Genomic DNA, 24,276 nt, shown 5'->3' with positions numbered 1-24,276 from the left:
GAAGGCCCCTGGAAAGATTTGAGGAGTTCAACCACCATTGTAGAGATCGCTGAAGAGATGATGTCACAGAGATGGGATGAGAAAGAAGATTCGAGGTCTGTGACCACTGGTCGGCCAGAGTCCATTGAGGTGTCCTGAGGTGGAGTCGTGCTAAGGGAAGCACATGCACCGTTGATGCCATGTGTCCCAGGAGGACCATCATCTGTCGAGCTGGGATGGTTTGATGAAGGAGCACCTGATGACAGAGGTGGAGCAGAGTCCGTCGACGATCGGAGGGGAAGAATGCCCTCATTAGTGTGGTATCGAGAACTGCTCCGATGAACTGAAGGCGCTGTGTGGGAAGCAGATGCGACTTGGGGTAGTTGATCTCGAACCCCAGTAGATGGAGAAGAGAGATGGTATGTTGAGTGGCTTGTAGCACAAGAGGAGACGTAGGAGCTTTCACTAACCAATCGTCCAAGTAGGGAAACACTTGGAGGTTGTGAGACCTGAGGAAGGCCGCCGCCACAATGAGGCATTTGGTGAACACCCTGGGTGATGAAGCGAGGCCAAAAGGTAGCACCTTGTACTGATAATGGCGATGGTGCACCTGGAATCGCAGGTAGCGACGTGAAGTTGGATTGATTGGTATGTGAGTGTAGGCCTCTTTGAGGTCCAGGGAACATAGCCAGTCGTTGTGAGAGAGATGAGGGTAAAGCGTGGCAAGGGAGAGCATTCTGAACTTCTCCTTGACTAGACACTTGTTGAGGTCCCTGAGATCGAGAATGGGACGAAGGTCTCCTGTCTTTTTGGGTACCAGGAAGTAGCGGGAGTAGAATCCCTGACCCCTTTGATCTGGAGGTACTTCTTCGATGGCATTGAGAAGGAGGAGGGATTGAACCTCCCTCAGGAGGAGGGGGGTTTGAGTTGAGAGAGAAGCAGACTCGACGGGAGGATTGTCTGGCGGAAGAGTCTGGAAGTTGAGGGAGTAGCCGTGGCGGATGATGTTGAGGACCCACTGGTCCGATGTGATGACCTCCCAACGGCTGAAGAAAATGTGGAGCCTGCCTCCGATTGGCTGAGGAAGAGGCAATGAGGGTGGAAGACTGGCTAAGCCCTGGAGAGAGGAGTCAAAAGGGCTGAGAAGGTTTGGCAGGAGGAAGAGGCTTGGCAGGTTGATTAGGCTGGGCACGAGCCTGGGTGTGTTGGTGCTGGCGGGCCCGCCTAGGTTGCTGTGCAGGTGGGTTGAGCGGTCTGGCCGAGAACCTGCGTTGATATGATGTCTGCGGTCTATAAGGACGAGCAGGAGGAGTCTTTTTCTTTGGTTTAATGAGAGTATCCCATCTGGTCTCATGGGCGGAGAGCTTCTGAGTTATCCAGGGACTCTCCGAATAGTTCATCTCCCAGACATGGGGCGTTGGCTAGACGGTCCTGATGGTTGACGTCTAGATCAGAGACCCTGAGCCAGGCCAGGCGGCGCATAGCCACAGCGATGGCAGATGCACGGGAGGAGAGCTCAAAGGAGTCATAGACAGAGCGCACCATGAACTTCCTCAGTTGAAGCAGGCTGGAGATGTGCTGCTGGAAAAGAGGGACCTTGTGCTCCGGCATGTATTTTTGCATGGAGGAGAGTTGCATTACCAGATGTTTCAGGTAGAAGGAAAAATGGAAGGAGTAGTTGTTTGCCCTATTGGCAAGCATGGCATTTTGGTAGAGCCGTTTGCCAAATTTGTCCATAGTTTTTCCTTCTCTGCCAGGAGGGGTGGAGGCATACACACTGGTGCCCTGAGTCTTTTTCAAGGTGGATTCTACCAGGAGAGACTCGTGGGGCAGTTGGGGTTTATCAAAACCTGGGATTGGTATGACTCTATAGAGACTGTCCAATTTACGGGGGGCCCCAGGGACAGTTAGCGGGTTCTCCCAATTTTTATAAAAAGTTTCCCGTAGGATATCGTGAACAGGTAACTTTAGGAACTCCTTGGGAGGTTGATCGAAATCCAGAGCCTCCAGGAAAGCTTGTGACTTTTTGGAGTCAGATTCCAATGGCAAAGACAAAGCCCCTGACAACTCCCTGAGAAATTTAGAGAAGGAAGATTGTTCAGGTTTGGAAGTGGTCTCGGGTGCGGAAGGCTCTTCGTCCGACGACGATGCATCCTCCTCGGTACCGGGGGGGGATTCTTCCCATAGGTCCGGGTCTCTGACATCGGTGGTTGCGTGTCGAGAGACCGGAGTGGACGGGTCGGCATGGTGAGTCTTAGACAAAGACTTGCCTGAGCGTACCGAGACATTTCCTGGCGATGTAGACCTGTGTCTGTCCCGATCCCGGGAAGAACGGTGCCGGTCCGGGTCTTGGGAAGACCGGTGCCGGTCCGGGTCATGGGAAGACCGGTGTCCTGCTCGGTCCCGAGGAGGATCCGTCGTCGTTAAGGCGACTGGCTCGGTATGGGAATGGAGATGCGGTGCCGAGAGAATGGGCATGGAGGAGTCCATAGGTACCAATGGAGTGGATACCGGTTGGACGGTGCGGGGCTCGGGCCGGTCTGGTACCGAGAGCAGCGGTGCCAAGATAGATGGTAAGAGCTGCTGAAGTTGCTGGTGGAGTTGTTCTTGCAACTTGTCCTGGAGGATGGCCGCAATGCGGTCATCCAGGGGAGGCACCGGAACCACTTTTTTCTTTTTTGGTTCCTTGGGTGCCGCTCTACACTCCGGCGATGAGGGTGCCGATGACGAGGCACTCACCGATATCGGAGTGGAGCGTTTCTTGGCCCGGCGTGGAGCCGAGAGGACTGGTGCCGTCCCCGAGGCGGGAGGGCGCTCAAGGGTGGAAGGCTTCTTAGCCGGCTTACCTGGCGCCGGAGGCGCCGACGTCGTCTCAGGCGGCGTCGAAGTGGTCGGTGTCGATTTCGACGGTGCCGCAGATGAAGATGTCGAATCCATAGACGGGCCGGTGCCGAAAAGTAAATTTTGTTGGATTTGACGATTCTTCAACGTGCGCTTTTTGAGAGTGGCACAGCGGGTGCAGGAGTCCGCCCGATGCTCTGGTCCCAGACACTGCAAGCACCAATTGTGTGGGTCAGTGAGGGAGATCGGGCGTGCACACCGCTGGCACTTCTTAAAACCTGGCTGCGGGGGCATGAATGGAAACACGGCCTCCGCAAAATCAAACCCCGAGGCCTGGATCGTGGCAATAGGCCCCGCCGGGGTAGGAACGAAAAAATAAAACAAAAGAAAGATTTTTTTTTTTTTTTTTTTTTTGGAATTGGGAAGAAAAAAGTACCCGAAGGTGAAAAACCGAAAAAAATAACGCGAGCGGGAAGGCAAAAGGAGGATTTCAACTCTGTTGAAAAAACACACGTCTTCTTCGCTCCGCGGAAACGAAGAAACTGGGGACCACGCACTCCTCCGTCGGGCGGGAAGGCACTCGCGCACGCGCGGTGCGGCCAACTAGAACTTTCTAGTAAAAAGGTCCGTACCGAGGGCTCCGTCGGTGACGTCACCCATGCGTAAAGAATATGCTGCCTGCTTGTCCTGGGATAATCAATATAACTTAAATATCATATAATCCACTCAGTCGGGGGGGGGGGGTGTCTAGAGTCAACACTGATACAGCGTATTGATTAATCTATCTTCAGGAAAAAGGCCTCGATTTGGAGCTCTACGCGAAGTCTTATCATCAACTAGCACTGTCAGTTCCATGTTTTTGCTCCATAGTTCGATCATTGGCCAAAAAGCCGGACCCTGTATATTAATTATTTTTTTGTTTTGTATTTTTTTTCCTCTCTTTTCTATTGTTTTTTAATAGCCAATCAATTAATTTATAAACTTGTGCAGTAGAGCTCCGGTTTTGGTTTCGGCTGTTTATTAGACGGCACATACGAGAAATGGAGCGTGCTCAAGATAAGTAATCAATCACCTCTTAGGATTTTTCAAACTGTTGGGGGGTGGGGAGTCTACTGCACAGGTTTATAAATTAATGGCTCCTTTTACGAAGGTGCGCTAGCGGTTTTATCGCACGCACAGGATTAGCGCGTGCTATAGCGTGCGCTAGCTGAAAATCTACAGTCTGCTCAAAAGGAGGCGGTAGCGGCTAGCGCGCACGGCAATTTAGCGCGCGCTATTACATAGAAACAGAAGATGACGGCAGATAAGGGCCATAGCCCATCAGGTCTGCCCACTCTACTGACCCACCCCCAAGTCTACTATCCTAGGGATTCCACTCCTGGTAACAGGTTCCCTTGGCTTAACCCTTTCAGGACCATAAGGATCGTAGGCCAATTTTTGTGGTTTTGACGACATTTTTATGGTAAAAAGGGCTTGCAGATGCCAAAAAATTGATTTTTTTTTGTGAAATATCATTATTTTTATTTAAAAAAATCACACTTCTGGCTTATGGACAGTGTGGCAAGTGAATCTTCTCGTCAATCTAGCAACGACGCTAATGAATGAATGTCGGAACCAGTTTGTTTACATAAAGGCAGTATCATATGGAATCCATACATATCAAATTTAGAACTGTAGACTATCCCAATCAAAATTTATAGGATTTTAAAGTTATGGGACAAATATGTCCCTTGGTCCTGAAAGGGTTAACCCTCTAAGGGATCCCACATGGGCATCCCATTTGCTCTTAAATTCTTGCACGCTGTTTGCCTCGATCACCTGCACCGGGAGCTCGTTCCAAGGATCAACCACTCTCTCGGTGAAGAAATATTTCCTGGTGTCGCCATGAAATTTCCCGCCCCTGAGTTTGAGCGGATGCCCTCTTGTGGCTGATGGTCTCTTCCGAGATTCTCTTTCTCAAAGGACCCTCAGCCACAAGAGGGCATCCGCTCAAACTCAGGGGCGGGAAATTTCATGGCGACACCAGGAAATATTTCTTCACCGAGAGAGTGGTTGATCCTTGGAACGAGCTCCCGGTGCAGGTGATCGAGGCAAACAGCGTTAAGCCCCTAGTGCACCTTTGTAAAAGGAGCCCTAATTGATTGACTGTTAAAAAACAATAGAAAAGAGAGAAAAAATACAAAACACTGGCATAGCCAATATGAGGTTTATAAATTTTTAAATAAATAAATAAAAATGGATCTTTATTTAAATCAGAGGCTCTGAGTGACCCCAGCATGGGCTGTAAAAAATTTATTGTTTTTTTATGATTTTCTGATCAAGTACAATCAAATTCATGGGAAAAACTTTCAAGTCGCACAGTTTATCCAACCTTAGGTTTTTCTGGACAGCCCTAGCAGCCCATGTACAAGGCAAAATTACCACAGGATGCTTCAGCGCACCCTGTGCCATATCATTAGCGCTTATCGCAGCTTTGTAAAAAGGACCCCTTAGAGCAGGGGGTGTCAAAGTCCCTCCTCGAGGGCTGCAATCCAGTCGGGTTTTCAGGATTTCCCCAATGAATATGCATGAGATCTATTAGCATACCATGAAAGCAGTGTGTGCAAATAGATCTCATGCATATTCACTGGGGAAATCCTGAAAACCCGACTGGATTGCGGCCCTCGAGGAGGGACTTTGACACCCCTGCCTTAGAGTGAAATATAAAAAATACTGAAGGGGTAACAAAATCAACAAATGAAATGTTGCTGTTGAGTGACTAAATAAAGTTAGTTGTATACAAAAAAAGTCACTGCATGAAAGATATTCATGGATAATATTCTCAAATAACAATTCAACAGTTGTCAATTCTTAACTGATAGAACTCTGCTCAGAGACATGAAGGCAATATGTTCCGCCTCACCACCCAATCATTGCAGTGTTCAAAACATTTTTACTCCAGTGTGATAGTCTCCTTAACTGTTATGTTGCTAGCTACAACGGCTCTGCTTGGCTTCTTATGCAAGTCTAAAGTTGAAAAGCAAATCACTCAAACTTAGCTTTGAAATAGTAGCAGGTTCCGACGTGCCACGTTTCGGTCCTTCGTCAGGGAACTGACAAACAAACACAGTTAAACTGGAGGTGAAAGCTCATGTGAAATACAGTTGGCTTGTATCATCTAAGCGTGGTTTCTTCTTAAAGTACAAACGTCGGAACTTGCTACTGTTCTAAAGCTAAGTTTGAGTAATTTGCTTTTCAACTTTAGACTTGCATAAGAAGCCAAGCAGAGCCGTTGTAGCTAGCAACATAACAGTTAAGGAGAATATCACACTGGAGTAGAAATGTTTTGAACACTGCAATGATTGGGTGGTGAAGCGGAACATATTGCCTTCATGTCTCTGAGCAGAGTTCTATCAGTTAAGAATTGACAACTGTTGAATTGTTATTTGAGAATATTATCCATGAATCTCTTTCATGCAGTGACTTAGAGTGAAATCTAGCACTTAGAAAACCCACTGTTTAGCACAAGTGTAAACATTCATCCTATTTAGGATTAAAAACGTCACAATGAGATCTTCTTTATTTATTCAGTACAATACAAACATTCTCTCTATGAGCCGAGAACATTTGCTTAACTTGAATGAAATATTGTATGTTTAAACGAGTGTTAAACATGGCGCAAGAGACCGAGATACAGAACTCCTGGAACATTGTCTTTTCTTACTGGCTGTGTCCGGAGGAGATGGCCCAGGTGGAAAACGGAGGGTGGATTTGGGGAATGTTTTCCTTTAGCTATGCCAAAACTGGTTTGAACAGGTTTTAAAATAATAATAACAAACTCAGTCAATGGTAAAATAACACACGAGACACACAAATCTACTGTGGATACTGAGGGCCTGATTCTGTATAGGATACCCTGTCTCAGCCGCAGCTTCCTAAGTGGCTTTTGAGAATCACACATGGGCATCCTATACAGAATCACCTAACTACCCTGATTCTCTTACCAGCATTCATGTTACGGTTCATAGACATAATCGCGGAAGACAAAGGCGCGCGCCGACAACTGAGCGCAAGACGGAGGCGCACGCCAAAGAAAATTACTGTTTTTAGGGGCTCCGACGGGGGGGTTTTGTTGGGGAGCCCCCCCACTTTACTTAATACAGATCGCAGCGGCATTGTGGGGGGTTGTAACCAGTGTTCCCTCTAAGCTGCGCTGGCGTGCACTGGCGCACAAAATATTACATCCAGCGCACAAGTTTCACGTCACAGCGCACGGCGGGCAGGGCGGCGAGAGGAGAATCGGGCGAGTTGGCTCATAACTTGCTGGCGCCCGATATTTGTAGCGCACAGCGAAAAAAATTTTGCTCACAACACCCGCCCGCTTAGAGGGAGCACTGGTTGTAACCCCCCACATTTTACTGGAAACTTCACTTTTTCCCTAAAAACAGGGAAAAAGTGAAGTTTTCAGTAAAATGTGGGGGGTTACAACCCCCCAAACCCCCCACAACGCGGCGCGATCTGTATCAAGTGGGGGAGTTCCCCCCACGCCCCCCATCGGAGCCCCTAAAAACAGTAATTTTTTTCGGCGCGCACCTCCGCGCTGCGCTCAATTGTCTGCGCGTGCCTCTGTCCCGGCACGCTTTTGACCTGACACCCATGTTACAGGTGCCGCTTAGAGAATCACGTTGCCGCTGAGCTGATCGTGGCAAGGGAATCTCCTTGCGATGATCAGCTGAGCAGCAGCGGCAGGGAACCCCCCACAAGTTGGCCGGCAGGAGGGATGCCCACTCCTTCCTGTTGGAACCCCCGAACGCCACCCCAACTGTCCGCAGCAGGAGGAGTGCCCAATTCTTCCTGCCCCCCCCAACCCCCCAAAGCATTCCCTGGCCACCCGGTGACCCCCCCCTTTCCAGGGCTCCCCTGGAGACCTCACCCAGCAACCCCCCTAACACGAAGACCACCTCCCACTCCCCCCATACCTTTTATAATGAAGGTCTGGCCAGAGGGAGGCATACACCCTCCAGCCTGCAGGCCCATCACTGCAAAATGATGGGCCTTCCCCTTCCCAGTACATTCTGGGATGCATTGGGGAGGAGCCTAAGGCCCTGATTGGCTCAGATGGCTATTGTCCCTCCCATGGGGGGGGTCTTAGGCACCTGGGCCAAACGGAGTCTTAGGCCTCCTTCCCAGTGCATTCTGGGATGCACTGGGAGTGGCCTAAGATTCCAATTGCCCCTCCCATGGCCAGGTTTTTAAAGGCCTACATTATAGGCACCTAAGTCCTTTAGAGAATTGCGTCTAGCGGCACCTAAGTCTTTCTCCACCTCCAAAACACTTCTTTGTTGTTCGACGATGATAGGCACCATCTTTTGTAGAATTACGCCAAGAAGACAGGCACTTATCTCCCACTTACATTTTATTTTATTTTTTCAATTATGAGCTCATTTTTGAAGCTAATTTACTAATTGAGTTAGTCACCTAGCTTTAGGCGCTTATTTATTTAGGCGCTTAACTTTTAGGAGCCTCTTATAGAATTTCCCCCTAAATGCTATACAAACGCCCATTATATCCCTATGGGCATCATTAGAATGCGCTAACATGGTAGCGCCGTTTGATTAATTTCCCCCTTAGTTAATCAGTTAAGTCCTGAATATTGGCACTTAACTACATAACTGCCTACTCCACCCTAGACCACCCACAAAATGGCTGCCTTCCACTTTAGCAGTCTGTGATGTATTCAGCGGCACTGTCCCAGATTCTCTAACCAGTGACAATTTTTAAGCTCAGTAACCTACCAATGCCTACAAAATCAGCGCTAGAATCGTGCCTCTGTAGGCGCGGCTAATGGCGGAAATGGTGTTAGGCGGCCTACAGAGCCTATGGAAACGAGATGCACATCAAAGGTAGGCGCCGGAAATGTAGGCCTGGAAAACCGTGGCCTACGTTTCTGGCATCTACCTTTGCCAGAGGCGCAATTCTGTACTTGGCGCCATCGTGTGATTGACTTGTGATCAGCCGCCACCGACAACAGCACTGTTTACAGAATCTGAGCCTAAGTGGTTACGCCGCTGAATTTCAACAAATAGTCTCTACAATTGATTTAACTGACTAGGGTTTTGGGCTGGTTAATTTGCTTTGACTATCGACCCCCCCTATTTTATAAAATTACACACAGAAATGCCGCTTCATAAAATCATTCAGAGCAGGAAAACTGATTTGTTTGATAAATTTGTAAACTGATGTCTTGAATCTTGACTGGTAAATTGTATATTGATTTTAAATTGTTTATTTTAGTTTGATTTGAATGAATTTTTAAGTCAATTGTATTTTATTTATAGATTGTATAATTTTTCTCTATATTTGAACCACCTAGAACTATGTGGTAAGGCAGTATACAAAAATAAAATTATTATTATTAACTTTGTGCAGGTGGGTTTCACAACACTGGTTTCTTAATTTTAGTTCTATTTTAATTTCTCTTCAATTGTAATTTTTAATTACTGTAAACTGCAGAGAACTTCACGGCCTTGCGGTATATAAACTGATTATTATTATTATTACTTGTGTTACCTTTATTAAACAGATGCACCTAGGTGCTGCCTTATAAAATCACCCTCCTGCATACCCAGGGAAATCCTTTTTTATCCACAGGGAATATTTATCCACCGAGATGTGGTCAAATATTACTCGTTATTTACCCTTCTGTTGCTGTTGCTAGGTTCTTCAGGAGAAAGAGGACATTCACTCACTGCCAATTGTGACGTTATGTATTTATCTTGTCTGTTCCTATTTTCTCCTCTCTGTGGTTTACTTGAGCTCGCTCTTTATATATATATATTTTTTTTAAAAAAATTTTGCCTCTGTCCTTTACCTGCTATGCTCATAACAGGCAGTTCTGCTTGTGACTTCTCCATTCCAGGAAGATCTGACCCAAGGTTCTTTCTCAGAGCATTTTCAACGGTGTAGCTAAGTCTCTAAAAAGAAGGGCCGATAAGAGAAAAAAAACACATGCATATAATATAAAATAGATCTGACCAGATGAAAAATGCACATTAGAAGTTCTTTGAAGCTACTATGTGCTTGATTTCTAGCTCAGGAATGCCCCTCTCTGGGGTTGGTCAGAGTTGAGGACTCGACAGAGGCAGCACTCAGATCCCTCAGGCTGAACTTAAGTGTCCAAACCGGAGAAAATATTTCTTCACACAACAATGTGCAATTAAACTCTGGAATTCATTGCCAGAGAATGTGGTGAAATCAGTTAGCTTAGCGGGGTTTAAAAAAAAAAATAGAGGAGTGCAGGAGCTCTCATACTTAGCCCCAATACACAGGTCCTTTCCCCATCAGGTTCTTGACTCTGTTCTAGCCAGTGCCCTCTACATTTTTCCCTAGCACACTTCAGTTCTCTAACACAGTACAACGCAACCCAGTCCTCAGGGCTCTCCTCGCCAGTCATGTTTTCAGGATATGCACAATGAACTTGAATGAGATAGATTTGCATACCAAGGAAGCTGTGCATGCAATTATCTCTCATACATATTCATGGTACATTTATTTATTTATTCAATTTTCTATACTGTTCTCCCAGGGGAGCTCAGAATGGTTTACATGAATTGTATTCAGGTACTGAAGCATTTTTTCCCTGTCTGTCCTGGCGGGCTCACAATCTGTCTAATATATCTTGGGCATTGGGGGCCCAAGTGACCTGTCCAAGGTCACAAGGAGCGGCAGGTGTCAGAACCCACAACCTCAGGGTGCCAAGGCTGCAGCTCCAACCCCAGCACCACGCTCTCAGACATAATATGGTAGGAGATAGCATGGCAAACATTGTCCGACAGGGATGGCAAACAAAGTTAACAACACGTGGTTAAAAAAACCCATAATATGGCAAACATGGTGTGTTGAGCCTAGTAATACAAAGCATGGGTAACACAGAATTACACGACTTGGCAAAATTGGCAAGGCAAGCATGCGTGATGAAACACAGCATAGAAGACATGGAACAGCAAACACTGTGTACGTACATAGCCTTAAAGCCTTACTGCTCCAAGGACTGAGTTGAGAAGTACTGTTCTAACACTATCAGGTCTTCACTGCAACTGTTGGCAGGCTGTTTCCGGAATCTGCCACCTTTCCTATTTCCTGTGAACCATCTTCTCTTAGAAGCATAGAAAAGGATAGAAAAATGACGGCAGAAAAGGGCCATAGCCCATCAAGTCTGCCCACTCTACTGACCCACCCCCCTAATTCTACCCTCCTAGAGATCCCTGCCCTAATGACCCATCACATTAACCCTGCTCTCTTAGAGATCCCACATGGGCACCCCATTTACGCTTAAAATCAGGAACTCCGCTGGCCTCGATTACCTGCACCGGAAGTTCATTCCAATGAGCAACCACTCTTTCAGTGAAGAAATACTTCCTGGTGTCGCCATGAAATTTCCCGCCCCTAAGTTTTAGCGGATGCCCTCTTGTGGCCGAGGGTCCTTTGAGCTCTTTTACATCCTTCAATATTTCTGTCTTATCCCACTTCCTTTACTCTCTTTCCACCAGTGTGAACATGTCAAGTGTCAAGCCTCTCTGTGTAGAGTTTGTGGGACATTGTAGTAGCCTTTCTCTAAACCCCTTCCACAAAATGCCAGATGCGCTAAAAACGCTATGGCAAGATACCTTCTCTATGTCCATTTCCGCCACGGCTCGGTTATCTGCGATCTGTTCTTTGACACGTAGATGTCCATGGAATCCTTTCTGCTTTAGCTTTGCCACGGAAATCCAGGCTGGTTCGGAGGCAGCCCCAGATGAGTTTAAAACCTTTTCTGGAAGATAAGTGAACAGAGATCCACAATTAAATCAGGTCAGCCATTAAAGGGGGGAACCTGAAACAACAAAGAGCAGGGGTGGAGATCCTTGGCCCAGTCGGGTTTCCAGGATTTCTCCAATGAATATGCAAGGGATCTATTTGCATACAGTAGAGACAGTGCATGCAAATAGATTGCACGCATAATCCTGAAACTCAACCGGATTGCAGCCCTTAAGGACTGAGGCTGCTCATTCCTGTTTTATAGAGTTATGACAAAATCAAACTGATCATGACGCCCTAGAACAGTGGTTCTCTACCCAGTCCCGGAGGGCCGTCAGCCAGTCAGGTTTTCAGGATAACCCTAATGAATATGCAGGAGGCAGATTTGCATGGCTTTCATTCTCCATTATATGCAAATCTCTCCCATGCAAATTCATTAAGGCTATCCCAAAATCCCGGATTGGCTGGTGGTCCTCCAGGACAGGGTTGGGAACCATTGCCCTAGAACACTAGAATTCACTTATGATGCATCTGACAGCGTTGCAGACATTCACACTGAATGTGTGCCCTCAACCCTTTAGGATTTAAACAGTTTTTACATCTTGAGAACCAATCATTACCTCAATGTCAGAAATGACAAAGATGGCATCATATGTATTTGGGGTATGTAGTCACAAGCATGCATTATTGCTTGTGAAATCCTTGCATATACGGCTTTAAAAGTCTAGAGCTGTAATTAAACTCCAAAATTTGTTGTTGGAGAATTGGTGAAAGCGGTTAGCCTAGCTGGGATTAAAAAGAAAAGCTTTTGATCAATTTCCAAAATCAAAAGTTCGTAAGCCATTATTGAGATGGCTTGGGGAAATTCACCACTTATTCCTAGGATAAGCAGCATAAAATCTGTTTTACTACTTAGGATCTTGCCAGGTACCTGTGACCTGGGTTGGCCACTGTTGGGATACTGTTGATTCAGAATTTCCATGGGAACAAAAAAAAAAAAAAAAAAAAAATCACACTAACATACTCAATCACACTTAGAACTCAAGCATACAGCACTGCCCATCAAAAAGTGGAGAAGAAGCCTCAAATGTAAAGAATACAACACTGTTGAACCCCAACGGGAAACGTAAAACAGGGTGGCTCACTTTCATTCACTGGCTGAACAAAAACTCTGCTGCATGCATCCCATACTAGCAAACATTCAGTCTAATGTTGCACTAATTAGTATATGAATTATCAAATTACCCAAATTTAACACCCAGAATGCATAGCATTTCAACAGTTAGCAGTGAACTGGTAAAGAGGGTTCTTCACTAGTCAAAACGTTTCCGTTCAAGCACTGTTGTTACTTTCAATCAGAGCCACCAGGGATGTAAACCACAGTCACAAGATTCAAAACTCACACTTATCTCAGTGAGCTCCACTTCCCCCCCTGGTGGCTGATGGGTGTTATAGCCAGTGAATTGAGAAGCACTTTTTGAATCTTCCTGACGCAGCGGTGGAAATCACAAAATGAGTGTCCCATTGGGAATTTGTCTGCTTAGCTGTTTCATATTAGTTTGGGAATGTGCACATGCTAACCTCATGCTAATTATTTTTTTGCATTTTTAAGGGGCATTCCTGCACACTAACTGGTTAATGTAGGAGCCCTTACCGCCTCTTTAATGGGTAGAAGTGCGTGCTCCCAAGGTAATTTTTGCAAATGGTGCGCATTAATGGTAACATTAATGCATGGCCATTAATGAAATAAATAGAATATTGGGGGGCATTTATGGCCATGGTAAAAATGGCCTTAGTATGTGGGAAAGACCTGCGTAAGGGCATGCTATGGCCAATTCATACCGCAGCTTAGTAAAATAAGCCCGATGTGCACTATGGAATAAGACAATTATAGAAATAATACTCCATATTTCTCTCTGAAAATAACCATTACCTGCAGTTTTGCTAGTGGGCAGCATCTTTGGTAAATCCTCTGCTTTTATTTTCTGGGGAGGATTTTCCTCCTGTAAACTTGACTCCTTATTTACAGGTTTTGCACCAGCTGGAAGGATATTTGGCAGTTTGACAGCAGCTGGAGACTTCTGAATCTCTGTGGCCTGAAGAGAAGGGGACGGGCACACCGCAGAGGAACCCATCTTCTGGAACTCACTACCGCTTTCCCCACTGTATCTTATTAGAGAAGATGTTCTCTTCAGCCTGATGCCAAATGGAGTTTCGGGGTCCTGCGCTTCAACGTCGGCCTTTTTTTCAGGAGGAGCGTCAATATTCGCACGATCAATAACATTTTCTTGGTTGCCAAGAGCAGATTTGGGCCTTGTTTTCTCTTTTTCAGCATCTTCACTTCCTGTTCCTTCAAACCACTCTGGTTTGATGGCTGAGGCTAGAAGATTTCTAGCAAAGGTCTCTTCTTTAAAACTCAACCCTCCCGAGAGAGATCTTTGCCAAGCAGTGGCAATGGTAAACCGAACTGGTTTTCCAGTACACTTCTCGTGTACGCCTCTCGTGTTTTCTTCCACTATTTTGTTGGTTTTACTGCTTTTTGCTCGAGTAGAAAGGAGGTCTAACTGTTCCTCATCGTTACTTGCAGCAACAACATTAGAGCATTCAACATTAAGGATAGGAATACTGGCAGAGATTTTCGGCTCTTCTTCTGAAGAGTCAGCTCCAGAGATTACATATGTATCCTCACTGCTACCTTCCGATAAAGGGCTCTGCAGTTCTCTTACCAGATGCAACTCTTCAGGTATTTTACTCTCGACCAGTAATCGATTCAAATCAAGGTCTCTCATGTCCGAATCCGTTTGTAGGATTACTTTTGGTTCTTCATGTGCCTCCGATATTCGAGGTTGGATAACACGGTCTTCTGTAATTGTTGGGGTGGTTTCAGTGGCCGTCTCCAAGGTCGACGGCTGGGCTTGTAAATTGTCTGAAGAGTATAACCCAAAAGTGATTAAAGTCTTTTCATTATCACAAGACAAAAACTCGTCTCTCACTTTGGTAGCCATAACGCTATGACATGGTTCATCTTCAGTGCACATCACAGACTTGGGCAAAGACATCGGTGTGTCTTCTGCACATGTATCCTCTTTTTCCTTAAAGATGGTGTTCAACCGTTTAGGAGCCATTTCTTGATCACCGTCCCGGTGTTGAATTTCACTGTCGGCTTCTACGGGTTTGACAAGCTCAATAATGTTTCCATGTGTAGGCTGCGGATGTGGGTTATTTTCACTTCCAGACTCTTTTAGCTTAACCTGTGGCTCCACTTTCTCATTCTCTTCATTACGACTAGCTTTTTGCTCCTCTGTTAGGGTGCTCTCGACATATGACGATGACAGCAAGTCATTATTCCTAGCGGCAGAATCTTCAGGGCAAGCTTCCTCATGTGTTAAAGCACGATCGGTTGATACCAAATTCTGGCAGCTACTGAAAGCATCAGAGTTCTTTGTAAAGTCCGTTGACTCTGTAGCAATGTGAACTTCTTTGTCATTATTCTTTTCTGCTTGGACCATTGAACCTGAATTGAAAAAGAAAACCGTTTGTGCTTTATGAAAAACTGGAAAAAAAATCATATAAGTCCATTATCATTTCATGCTAACATTAGCAAACATTTTCCAGCGTAATTTATTGGATAACTAAAGGCTTTATGAAGTACATAAAAAAATGAATCTAATTCCATTAACATATGTTATTTGTCACAGAGCCTGCAGCAAATAACACACATAAATGACATTAGTATAGGGTTATTTGATACCAGTATGCACTAAACTAAAAGACTACTATCCAAGCTCAAATATTGTCATTAATCAAGGCCTACTTAATATGTAGGTTGGCTATTTAAGTCTACTACTACTATTTATCATTTCTATAGTGCTGAAAAGCGTACGCAACGCTGTATATTTAACAAGCAATAGACGGTCTCTGCTCAGTAGAGCTTACGATCTAATTTGGACATGCAGGACATATAGGGTTGGGGAGTTTCTTGCAGACAGAATGATAGGATGAACATAGGTGTTGAAGGCAGCCTTGAAAAAAAATGGTTTTTAGCTTGGATTTGAATACTGCTAGAAACGGAGCTTGACGTATTGACTCAGGCAGTCTGTTCCAGGCATACAGCACAGCAAGACGGAAAGCAGTGGAGGAGAAAGGTACAGATAAGAGGGACTTACCCGATGTAGTTCTTGGGGGGGAGCATAGAGAGAGATAAGTGAGGAGAGATATTGGGGGGCTGCAGAGTGGATGCACTTGTAAGTCAATAAGAGGAGTTTGAACTGTATTCAGAAATGGATGGGGAACCAATGAAGTGACTTGATGAGGGGGGTAATGTGAGGATAGCGGCTCTGGCGGAATATATGTTGTGCAGCAGAATTTTGAAGGGATTGAAGGAGGGAGAGATGGTTGAATGGAAGACCTGAGAGAAGAAAATTGCAGTAATCTAAGCGAGAGGTGATAAGTGTGTGGATAAGGATTTTGGTTGTGTGCTCGGAAAAGATAGTTTGGATTTTGTAATATTATAGAGGAAGATGCAACAGCTTTAGCAGTTTGTTGGATTTGGGTGGAGAAGGAGAGAAAGAATTCAAAGATGACCCTGACATTGTGAGTTGACAGGACAGAGAAGAGGAGAGTGTTTTCCACAAACACAGATAATGGGAGGAGTGGGGAGGTGAGTTTAGGCGGAAAGATAAGGAGCTTGGTCTTAGCCATATTCAGTTTTAGGTGGTGTTAAGACATCCAGGTGGCAATGTCGGACAGGCAGACTGAGATTTGGGCCTTGATTCCTGTAGAGAGGTCTGGTGTGAAGAGGTACATTTGACTGTCATCAACATAGAGATGATATTGAAAGCCATGGGAGAAGATCAATGCACCGAGGGAATGTGTATATATGGAGAAAAGGAGAGGGCCCAAGCCTTTAGGTACACCGATTGAGAGTGGGATAGCAGTGGAGGAGGATCCACCTATGCAAACACTGAAAGTGCAATGGGAGAGATAGAAAACCAGAAGAGAACAGAACCCTGGAATCCCTGTGAGGACAATGTATTGAAGAGTAGATGGTGATCAACAGTATTGAAAGCAGCAAATAGATTAAGAAAGATGAGAATTGGATATAAGCAGGAACAGGTCATTAGAGACTTTAGCAAGGGTGGTTTTTGTGGAATGGAGTAGGCAAAAGCCCAATTTAAAGTGGGTCAAGAACAACTTGAGATGAAAGGAAGACCAAACAATGGCGGTGAGACAATACGTTCAAGTAGCTTGGATACGAAGGGGAGGAGGGAGATGGGGGGCGATAGTTGAAGGAGGATATGGGGTCTAGTGAGGGTTTTTTGAGGAGAGGTGAGACTACAGCATGTTTGAAGATTTCAAGAACAGTTGCAGTGGAGAGTGATAAGTTGAGGATGTGACAGTGGGAGAGACAGCGCCGAGTAGGTGGGTGGGAATCGATCAGAGGAGCAGGCTGGTAATTCTATTTCTGCCTTGTTTTCTACTTGCACAGTTTTCATCAAATCAGACCCACAGATGGGTTGCTTAAGTAATCCAACACCCATTTTTATTTCAGCTAGACTGAGAACAGATTTTAGGATCCAGTTGAAATATGGCTGCCAGAGCCTTTCTTCAAATGTGCCTTACTCCATTTTAAACTTCTTTATTCACAAATTTTTTATAGATCCTCAGAGGGCCACCACGCACTCAAATATATTTCATAGTGCGGGCTTTATGCACCCTTTCGTCACTGGACCTGATTTTTTAGTTGAGTGTAACATTTTAGTGTTATGACTAAAGTATAGGTATTCTTAAAGTACTTAGCTTTTAGTTGACGCTAGTCGGGAGGGTAGAAACATAAATGTTCAACATGTTTCGCCCGTCTGTCTCACAGGGCTTTATCAAGGCTCCCTCTCCCGTTCGGTAACAACTTTCTCCAACCACTGCGTCATTGACGCAGTGGTTGGAGAAAGTTGTTACCGAACGGGAGAGGGAGCCTTGATAAAGCCCTGTGAGACAGACGGGCGAAACATGTTGGACATTTATGTTTCTACCCTCCCGACTAGCGTCAACTAAAAGCTAAGTACTTTAAGAATACCTATACTTTAGTCATAACACTAAAATGTTACACTCAACTAAAAAATCAGGTCCAGTGACGAAAGGGTGCATAAAGCCCGCACTATGAAATATATTTGAGTGCGTGGTGGCCCTCTGAGGATCTATAAAAAATTTGTGAATAAAGAAGTTTAAAATGGAGTAAGGCACATTTGTAAGATAATTTCTTGCATTTAACGGACTGAATTATGCAATAGTCTCCATTTAAGTTAACTAAGTGCTGAGATTTTCAGAGCCTTTCTTCAGGCATTTCCCAATTTGTGGTCCCCACCTTGGTTTCCGGATTACATAATGCTAAACCGCAAGGGTGAGGAGAGAATTGTAATAGAAGCATGTAAGAGCAGCAAGGCAGCCTCAGGCCTCATCAGGACAGATTGTTAAAAAAAAAAAAAGAGAATGCTACAATTAAAATTTAAAAATAAAATGAGAAAAATATGGGTAAGCAAAGATACTTTGCACTTTTCTAGAGACACTCTTTGTAGGCACTGCTATTTCAATACATGGATGTTATGATCTGGAAGACTAAATGATCTTCATGAACGGGAATCACCGACTTTGAAGTGTCTCACAGTATCTTACCACCTCCGCAAACTTCTTCATTCTGCTCAATGCTGATGAGTTTTATTGCATCAATCTCGCCTTCTAATGACACGGGAATGTTCAATACGTTTGCTTTGGATTCTTCCTCCTAAAAGGAATAAAATGCAACTTTGTTTCGATGCGTTTAAAAAGTCTACATAACACAGATGTAGTACAAAACTTTCACATGGACAAAGACAGTGAGAAACAACACAAGCACAGGTCAAAAATACTAAACTCAAGGGAGGAAAACCAAACCCTCCCACCCCACAATAGTGGTTTAAGGTGGTCGGGCAAAAACCTCATTGGCATAAAAAACCTCCCCTGGAATATCTACAGGCTCTGATTAAGATAAGTGATTCATTTCCTTACCTATCTCCACAATCGGTACAATGAAGTTTTTGCCTGACCACCTTAAACCACTATTGTGGGGGTGGAAGGATTTGTTTCTGAGGTTTTTTTCCTCCCTTGAGTTTAGTATTTTTGGCCTGTGCTTGTGTTGTTTTTCAGTTGTCTTTACCTTGCATGTGAAAGTGTTGTATATTATCAATGTGTTTTTTTGTGCCACAACTGTATAGACTTTTGGGGGGATTTGCAAAAATTCTATTGCAATACTCAACTAAATCAGAATTTAGCTCAAAGTCACAGTCACAATTCAACAATATCATCTCTGATCCACCACAACTGATGGGCTAATACCAATCCTTTGCTACAGCATTGTATTTCACTGAAAAGATCAAGGCAACATACCAAGTAAGCACGGGTCCTTCCAACATTGAATGATTCATACCACCATATTAAAATCACTCATCCAAGCTCCGTTGGCTATCGGAGCTCAGTTGGAGTCTTTTAGGTGGTACTCGTCAATATCTTCATTCTCCGCCTATCAGATTAACATAAGTAGAAAGCAATGGAATGTTCTATTTGCCACATTGGTCTTGAAATAAAAATGAAATCCTAGAAGGGTGTGTCGCCTTTCATTAAAGCAGTATAAAAAGATGGTGCAGTGAGATCATATCGGTCCTTCCATCCAATTTGATTTTTGCATCTCAAGACAGAGGATATATAGTCACGAAAGCCTCATGGTTAAACAATAGATATCACAAGTTGGATTTCTTATTTATACGAGGGTCATTTCATAAATAATGCACACTATTTTTAAAAAATTTACGTTTTATTTATTTTTTTCAAATATTTCTTTACAATCCTATATAATAAAACCTTACCGGCGCATGCGCTTTTAAAACGGCGTGATCCCTGCCGCTGTGGTATGTGATCCGTGGCCATGTTCCATTTTAGAACCCGGAGGCAGGGAACATTCTGTCCACTCCCCTCCTCCCGCCCTCACTCACCAACCGCTGGAGGAAGCCGGCCATATTCGGAGGCTTGAGGAGGCGGTGCGGAGCGGTGCTGGCGGCGGCTGCCAGGAGGAGGGCTTCGTGCCGCTGAGGGTCGGGCGCTGCTCCCGTGAGGATCGTGGCCGGCTCTACTAAACTTCGCAGGCTGCACAGCACCTCAGTAGAACGTTTCCTCTGACATACGCAATCGCGTCAGAGGGAACGTACTTCTGAGGGGCAGAGTGGCCTATGAGGTTCACAAAAGCCGGCCGCGATGCTCACAACGCTGCATACTGGGCTGGGGAAACAGGTAAGGGGTGCTGCTGGAGCAGGGAAGAGGTGCTATTGGACCAGGGGAGCAAGGAATAAGGACAGAGGGAGCAGGGAAGAGGTGCTACTGGGCCAGGAGAGCAAGGAAGAGGGACAGGGGGAGCAGGGAAGAGGTGCTGCTGGACCGGGGGAACAGGGAAGAGGGACAGGGGGAGCAGGGAAGAGGTGCTACGGGGCCGGGGAAGCAATGAAGAGGGACAGGGGGAGCAGGGAAGAGGTGCTGCTGGACCGGGGGAGCAGGGAAGAGGGACAGGGGGAGCAGGGAAGAGGTGCTGCTGGACAGGGAAATGGAGTGGGGAGGGAAATGCTGCTTGTGAGAAAAGGGGGCTCGGGCTGAAAGGGAACAGATGGGAGAAGGGTGCTGAGGGTGGGGTAAAATGGGTTTGGAGCTGGGGCTGAAAATAGGGGACATGTGAGGGAAGGAGGCTTTACTAGCACTCGTTAATGTAACGGGCTTAAACACTAGTCCTTCAATATAGTCTCCTTGCTTTGCAATGACCAAGTCCCAACGTTCAGGCAGCTTCATTATTTCATCCAAGACACCGTTTTGTTCAGTTGCCAAATGGCTCAGGTACCGGCGGAAGAAAGCTCTTCCAGAGATGCAAAACGATGTCCACGCATAGGTTGTTTCAACTTTGGAAAAAGGTCGAAGTCTGGTGGTCTCATGTCTGGACTGTAGGGAGCATGAGGTAACACCTCCCAGCCGTATTCGCGTAGTTTTTCAATGATGAGTTGAGAATTCCATCTTCCCCACGACCAAAAAAATTTCAATGAGCTCAATCAAAAGTCAAAGAAATGATGATTTTTGCTTATGATCATGAAGGCATCATCATCACAGACAAAGTTCCATGTGGAAGAAGTGTATTATCGTGATTTTTTGCAAAAAATGCACAAAACCCAATCTCAGTTGTTCTTGGCTGGGCCACTCATTCTTCATGACAATGCTCGCCTGCACATAGGGAATGTCATTGAAAAACTACATGAATACGGCTGGGAGGTGTTACCTCATGCTCCCTACAGTCCAGACATGAGTCCACCAGACTTTGACCTTTTTCCAAAGTTGAAACAACCTATGCGTGGACATCGTTTTGCATCTCTGGAAGAGCTTTCTTCTGCCGGTACCTGAGCCATTCAGCAACTGAACTAAAACGGTGTCTTGGATGGAATAATGAAGCTTCCCGGATGTTGGAACTCGGTCATTGCAAAGCAGGGAGACTATATTGAAGGATTGTAAAGAAATATTTGAAGAAAAAAAAAAAGCAAAACATGTAAATTTAAAAAAATTGTGTTCATTATTTATGAAATGACCCTCGTATCATGAACTGGGAAAAAACCAACACTTATACACAGCTAGCATATTCTGAAAATATCAGGATGACCAAGGGTACTGTAACTAAAGTTTCTTATACCAAGGCTGTAGATCAGGGGTGTCAAACTCAATCACATAAGGAGCCAAAATCTAAAACAGGCTGAATTTTTTTATTAAGATACTTAGGGGTCCTTTTATTAAGGTAGGCTAACTGATTTAGCACATGCTAAATGCGCGCCTTAATAAAAGGACCCCTTAGTCTTAGTAGGTTATAACCTCTCCAACCCCACGCCAACTCTGTGATATAAACAAAATAAATAAAAAAGACTTTTCCTCTCTCTTTTAGGTCCTAGTTCACGCCTGCTGTCTAACACCAGCTCTGGCAGGATACACATTTCAAATCTGACATATTGTAATCACAAAACAGAAAATAAAATTACCTTTTCTACCTTTTGTTCTCTGGTCATTATTCAAATTATGTTGTGGTCCCAGGCTCCGGTTGTCTTCTGATAACTCGCTTGCCAGGATCTCCTTCCTTCTTCTCTTCCATTTCCCTTCCCTCCCCTGGAGGTCTGGCATCTTTCCTTTTGGCCCGAGATTTGGCCCTCTTTTCCTTCCTTCCGTCCATCCCGGATTCCGGTCTTACATTAAAGCAGCCTGCAGAGGATCGCTGGTCAGCTGTAGCGATCCTAGCAGGCTGCCGTCGGCCTCCGCAGCACATTCCCACCCCTTCTCTGATGTACAGGACCGCGGCAGAGGGAATGTGCTGCTGAGACTACGGCAGCCTGCTAGGATCGCTACAGCCGGCAGGCTGCTTTAATGCAAGACCAGGAAGCTGCGTGAACCTACAGCTGATGCGGTGCTTCTACCTGATTGGGTAATAAAAATGTCTGCCAGCAGGCCAGCTTAAGTGAAAATTGGTAATTTTTTGGCAGGCCAAATTTTATTATACCGCAGGCCAGAGTTTGACATGTCTGTTGTAGATAGTAACTAAACTCCGTTACCACATGAAGGAGCCTTAGGAACCCAAAATCCTTGTGTTTTTAAGCATTCACTGCTTGTGTAAAACAATGAGTTGATTTTCTTTTATGGGCTAACACAATCTCGTTACTACTTTTTACTTTATTTTTTGAGCAACTGAATTCTGAAGAATCATTGGTAAATAAAACGAAGCGAGCTGTGCCTCCAACTCAAATGTCTACTACACAATTCTTTAAATTATACGCCAGGCAGCCTATTCTCCCTGTGCATTCAGTGATATATTCCGACGCAGACATTAAGCCGTCCCACATTATTTCTTAATAGCTGGAAGAAGTACCGATAGAGGTGTGATGATAAAGCACGATGGAGTTTGCACTTGTGAGCACATCCTTCCTACGCACAACACTTACCGGCCTCAGTTTGCTCCGACTGCCAGGGCCTCTTTGTTTTCGTGGATTTATCGCAATCCTGTGTCTTGCTGCCAAACTATCTAGGCAAACCAGTGGATTAGCAGGGACGCTGAAATCAACAGGAGATTCACTGGTGGCCATCGAGGCAGAACACACAAGAACTAGGGAAGACAGAGGGCTAACAGGTCTGGAGGACGCTTCGGAGGACACCTGCATGCAGATGAAAGAGAATTAATTAATATGCATTACTTAATATTTTCACTGACATAGTCATTTTTCAACTTGTTCCCCGTGGAGGGAGTAGCCTAATGGTTAGTGCAGTGGACTGTGGTCCTAGGGAACTGGGTTCAATTCCCACGGCACTTCTTGTGACCCTGGGCAAGTCACCTAACCCTTCATTGCCCTCAGGTACAAAAACTTAGGTTGTGAGCCCACTAGGGACGGAGAAAGTATCTGTGTAATAATAATAATAATTTATTTTCTTATATACCGCCCTACCAACAGTTCTGGGCGGTTCACAACAAGGAATAAAACTGAACAATTCAGCGAAGAGGATACAATTTCATAAAAAAAACAAAAAACAATACATTGTAAGCAATCAAATGCAGCAGAGACTATTATATAATTTAAAATATTAAAAAGTCTAATGAAGAGAAACACATAATATATTAAAAAAGGCCTACAGCAGTTTTGTTCAAAAAAAAGATCAACTAGTAATTAAACCCATCAATCTAATTTATCAAATAAATATGTTTTTAAATCTTTCCTAAATGTAGTATAAGAATAAGTTTGAGCGATCAATGGATGTAACCAGGAATTAAACTTCCCGGCCTGGTACTCCAATGTCCTGTCAAAAAAAAATTTATAACGGCAGGACCTCGGGGCAGGGAAGGCGAAAATACCTGAGTTTCTGGTATCTTTTGCTGAATAGAAAAATTTCAAGTAGGAAATCACGTAAGATGGCAATAAACCAAAAAAATGCCTTGTACAGCCCTGCATACATCTAGTAGCGATATAGAATGATTAATAACAGTAATAGTCTGACATTCACAATCCAAGTGGACAACTCTTTTATACTAGATAAACATTGAAGACCCTGTTAAGAACTTTATTCATTGTAACATGGTCTTGTTTCATAACTTGGTATGCGGATCTCATAGAATGATTTACACTGGTGATAAACAGCCATATGGGGAGAGTGTGGTGCAGTGGTTAAAGCTACAGCCTCAGCATCCTGAGGTTGTGAGTTCAAACCCCATGCTGTTTCCTGTGACCCTGGGCAAGTCATTTAATCCCCCCATTGCCCCAGGTACATTAGATACGATTGTGAGCCCACCGGGATAGACAAGGAAAAATGCTTGAGTACCTGAATAAATTCATGTAAACAATTCTGAGCTCCACTGGGAGAACGGTAGAGAAAATTGAATAAATAAATAGTGTGAAAAGTTTCAGCCTCTGATCACCAGAGCTGGTATTGTGACATCATAATGCCTCATTCCACCAATGCCTAAGAGCCAACCTCATCAGTGATGTCACAATGGCTTGACTGTCCTTTAGTTGGTTCACAATTACTACATTTTGATTTCTAGAGTGGTGCAGTGGTTAAAGCTACAGCTTCGGCACCATGAGGTTGTGGGTTCAACCC

At 44.8% G+C, this 24,276-nt stretch overlaps 1 protein-coding gene across 7 annotated transcripts in view; it reads right to left on the bottom strand.

Moving 5' to 3' along the window:
• Positions 1–24,276, bottom strand: part of LOC117361280 (acrosomal protein KIAA1210-like) — a 156,027-nt gene that overhangs the window by 11,022 nt on the left and 120,729 nt on the right. For all 7 annotated transcript variants that reach the window (XM_033946411.1, XM_033946407.1, XM_033946406.1 and 4 more), the window contains 5 exons: positions 22,632–22,841; positions 18,265–18,373; positions 13,529–15,109; positions 11,466–11,611; positions 9,671–9,773 (listed from right to left, as the gene is read on the bottom strand). In XM_033946411.1, coding sequence (XP_033802302.1) covers positions 9,671–9,773; positions 11,466–11,611; positions 13,529–15,109; positions 18,265–18,373; positions 22,632–22,841 — 2,149 coding nt within the window. The remainder of the gene's footprint in view (positions 1–9,670; positions 9,774–11,465; positions 11,612–13,528; positions 15,110–18,264; positions 18,374–22,631; positions 22,842–24,276) is intronic.

The sequence above is a fragment of the Geotrypetes seraphini genome, chromosome 5, assembly GCF_902459505.1.
Source record: "Geotrypetes seraphini chromosome 5, aGeoSer1.1, whole genome shotgun sequence".
Taxonomy (NCBI): domain Eukaryota; kingdom Metazoa; phylum Chordata; class Amphibia; order Gymnophiona; family Dermophiidae; genus Geotrypetes; species Geotrypetes seraphini.
This window is presented reverse-complemented; position numbering and strand designations above follow the sequence as displayed.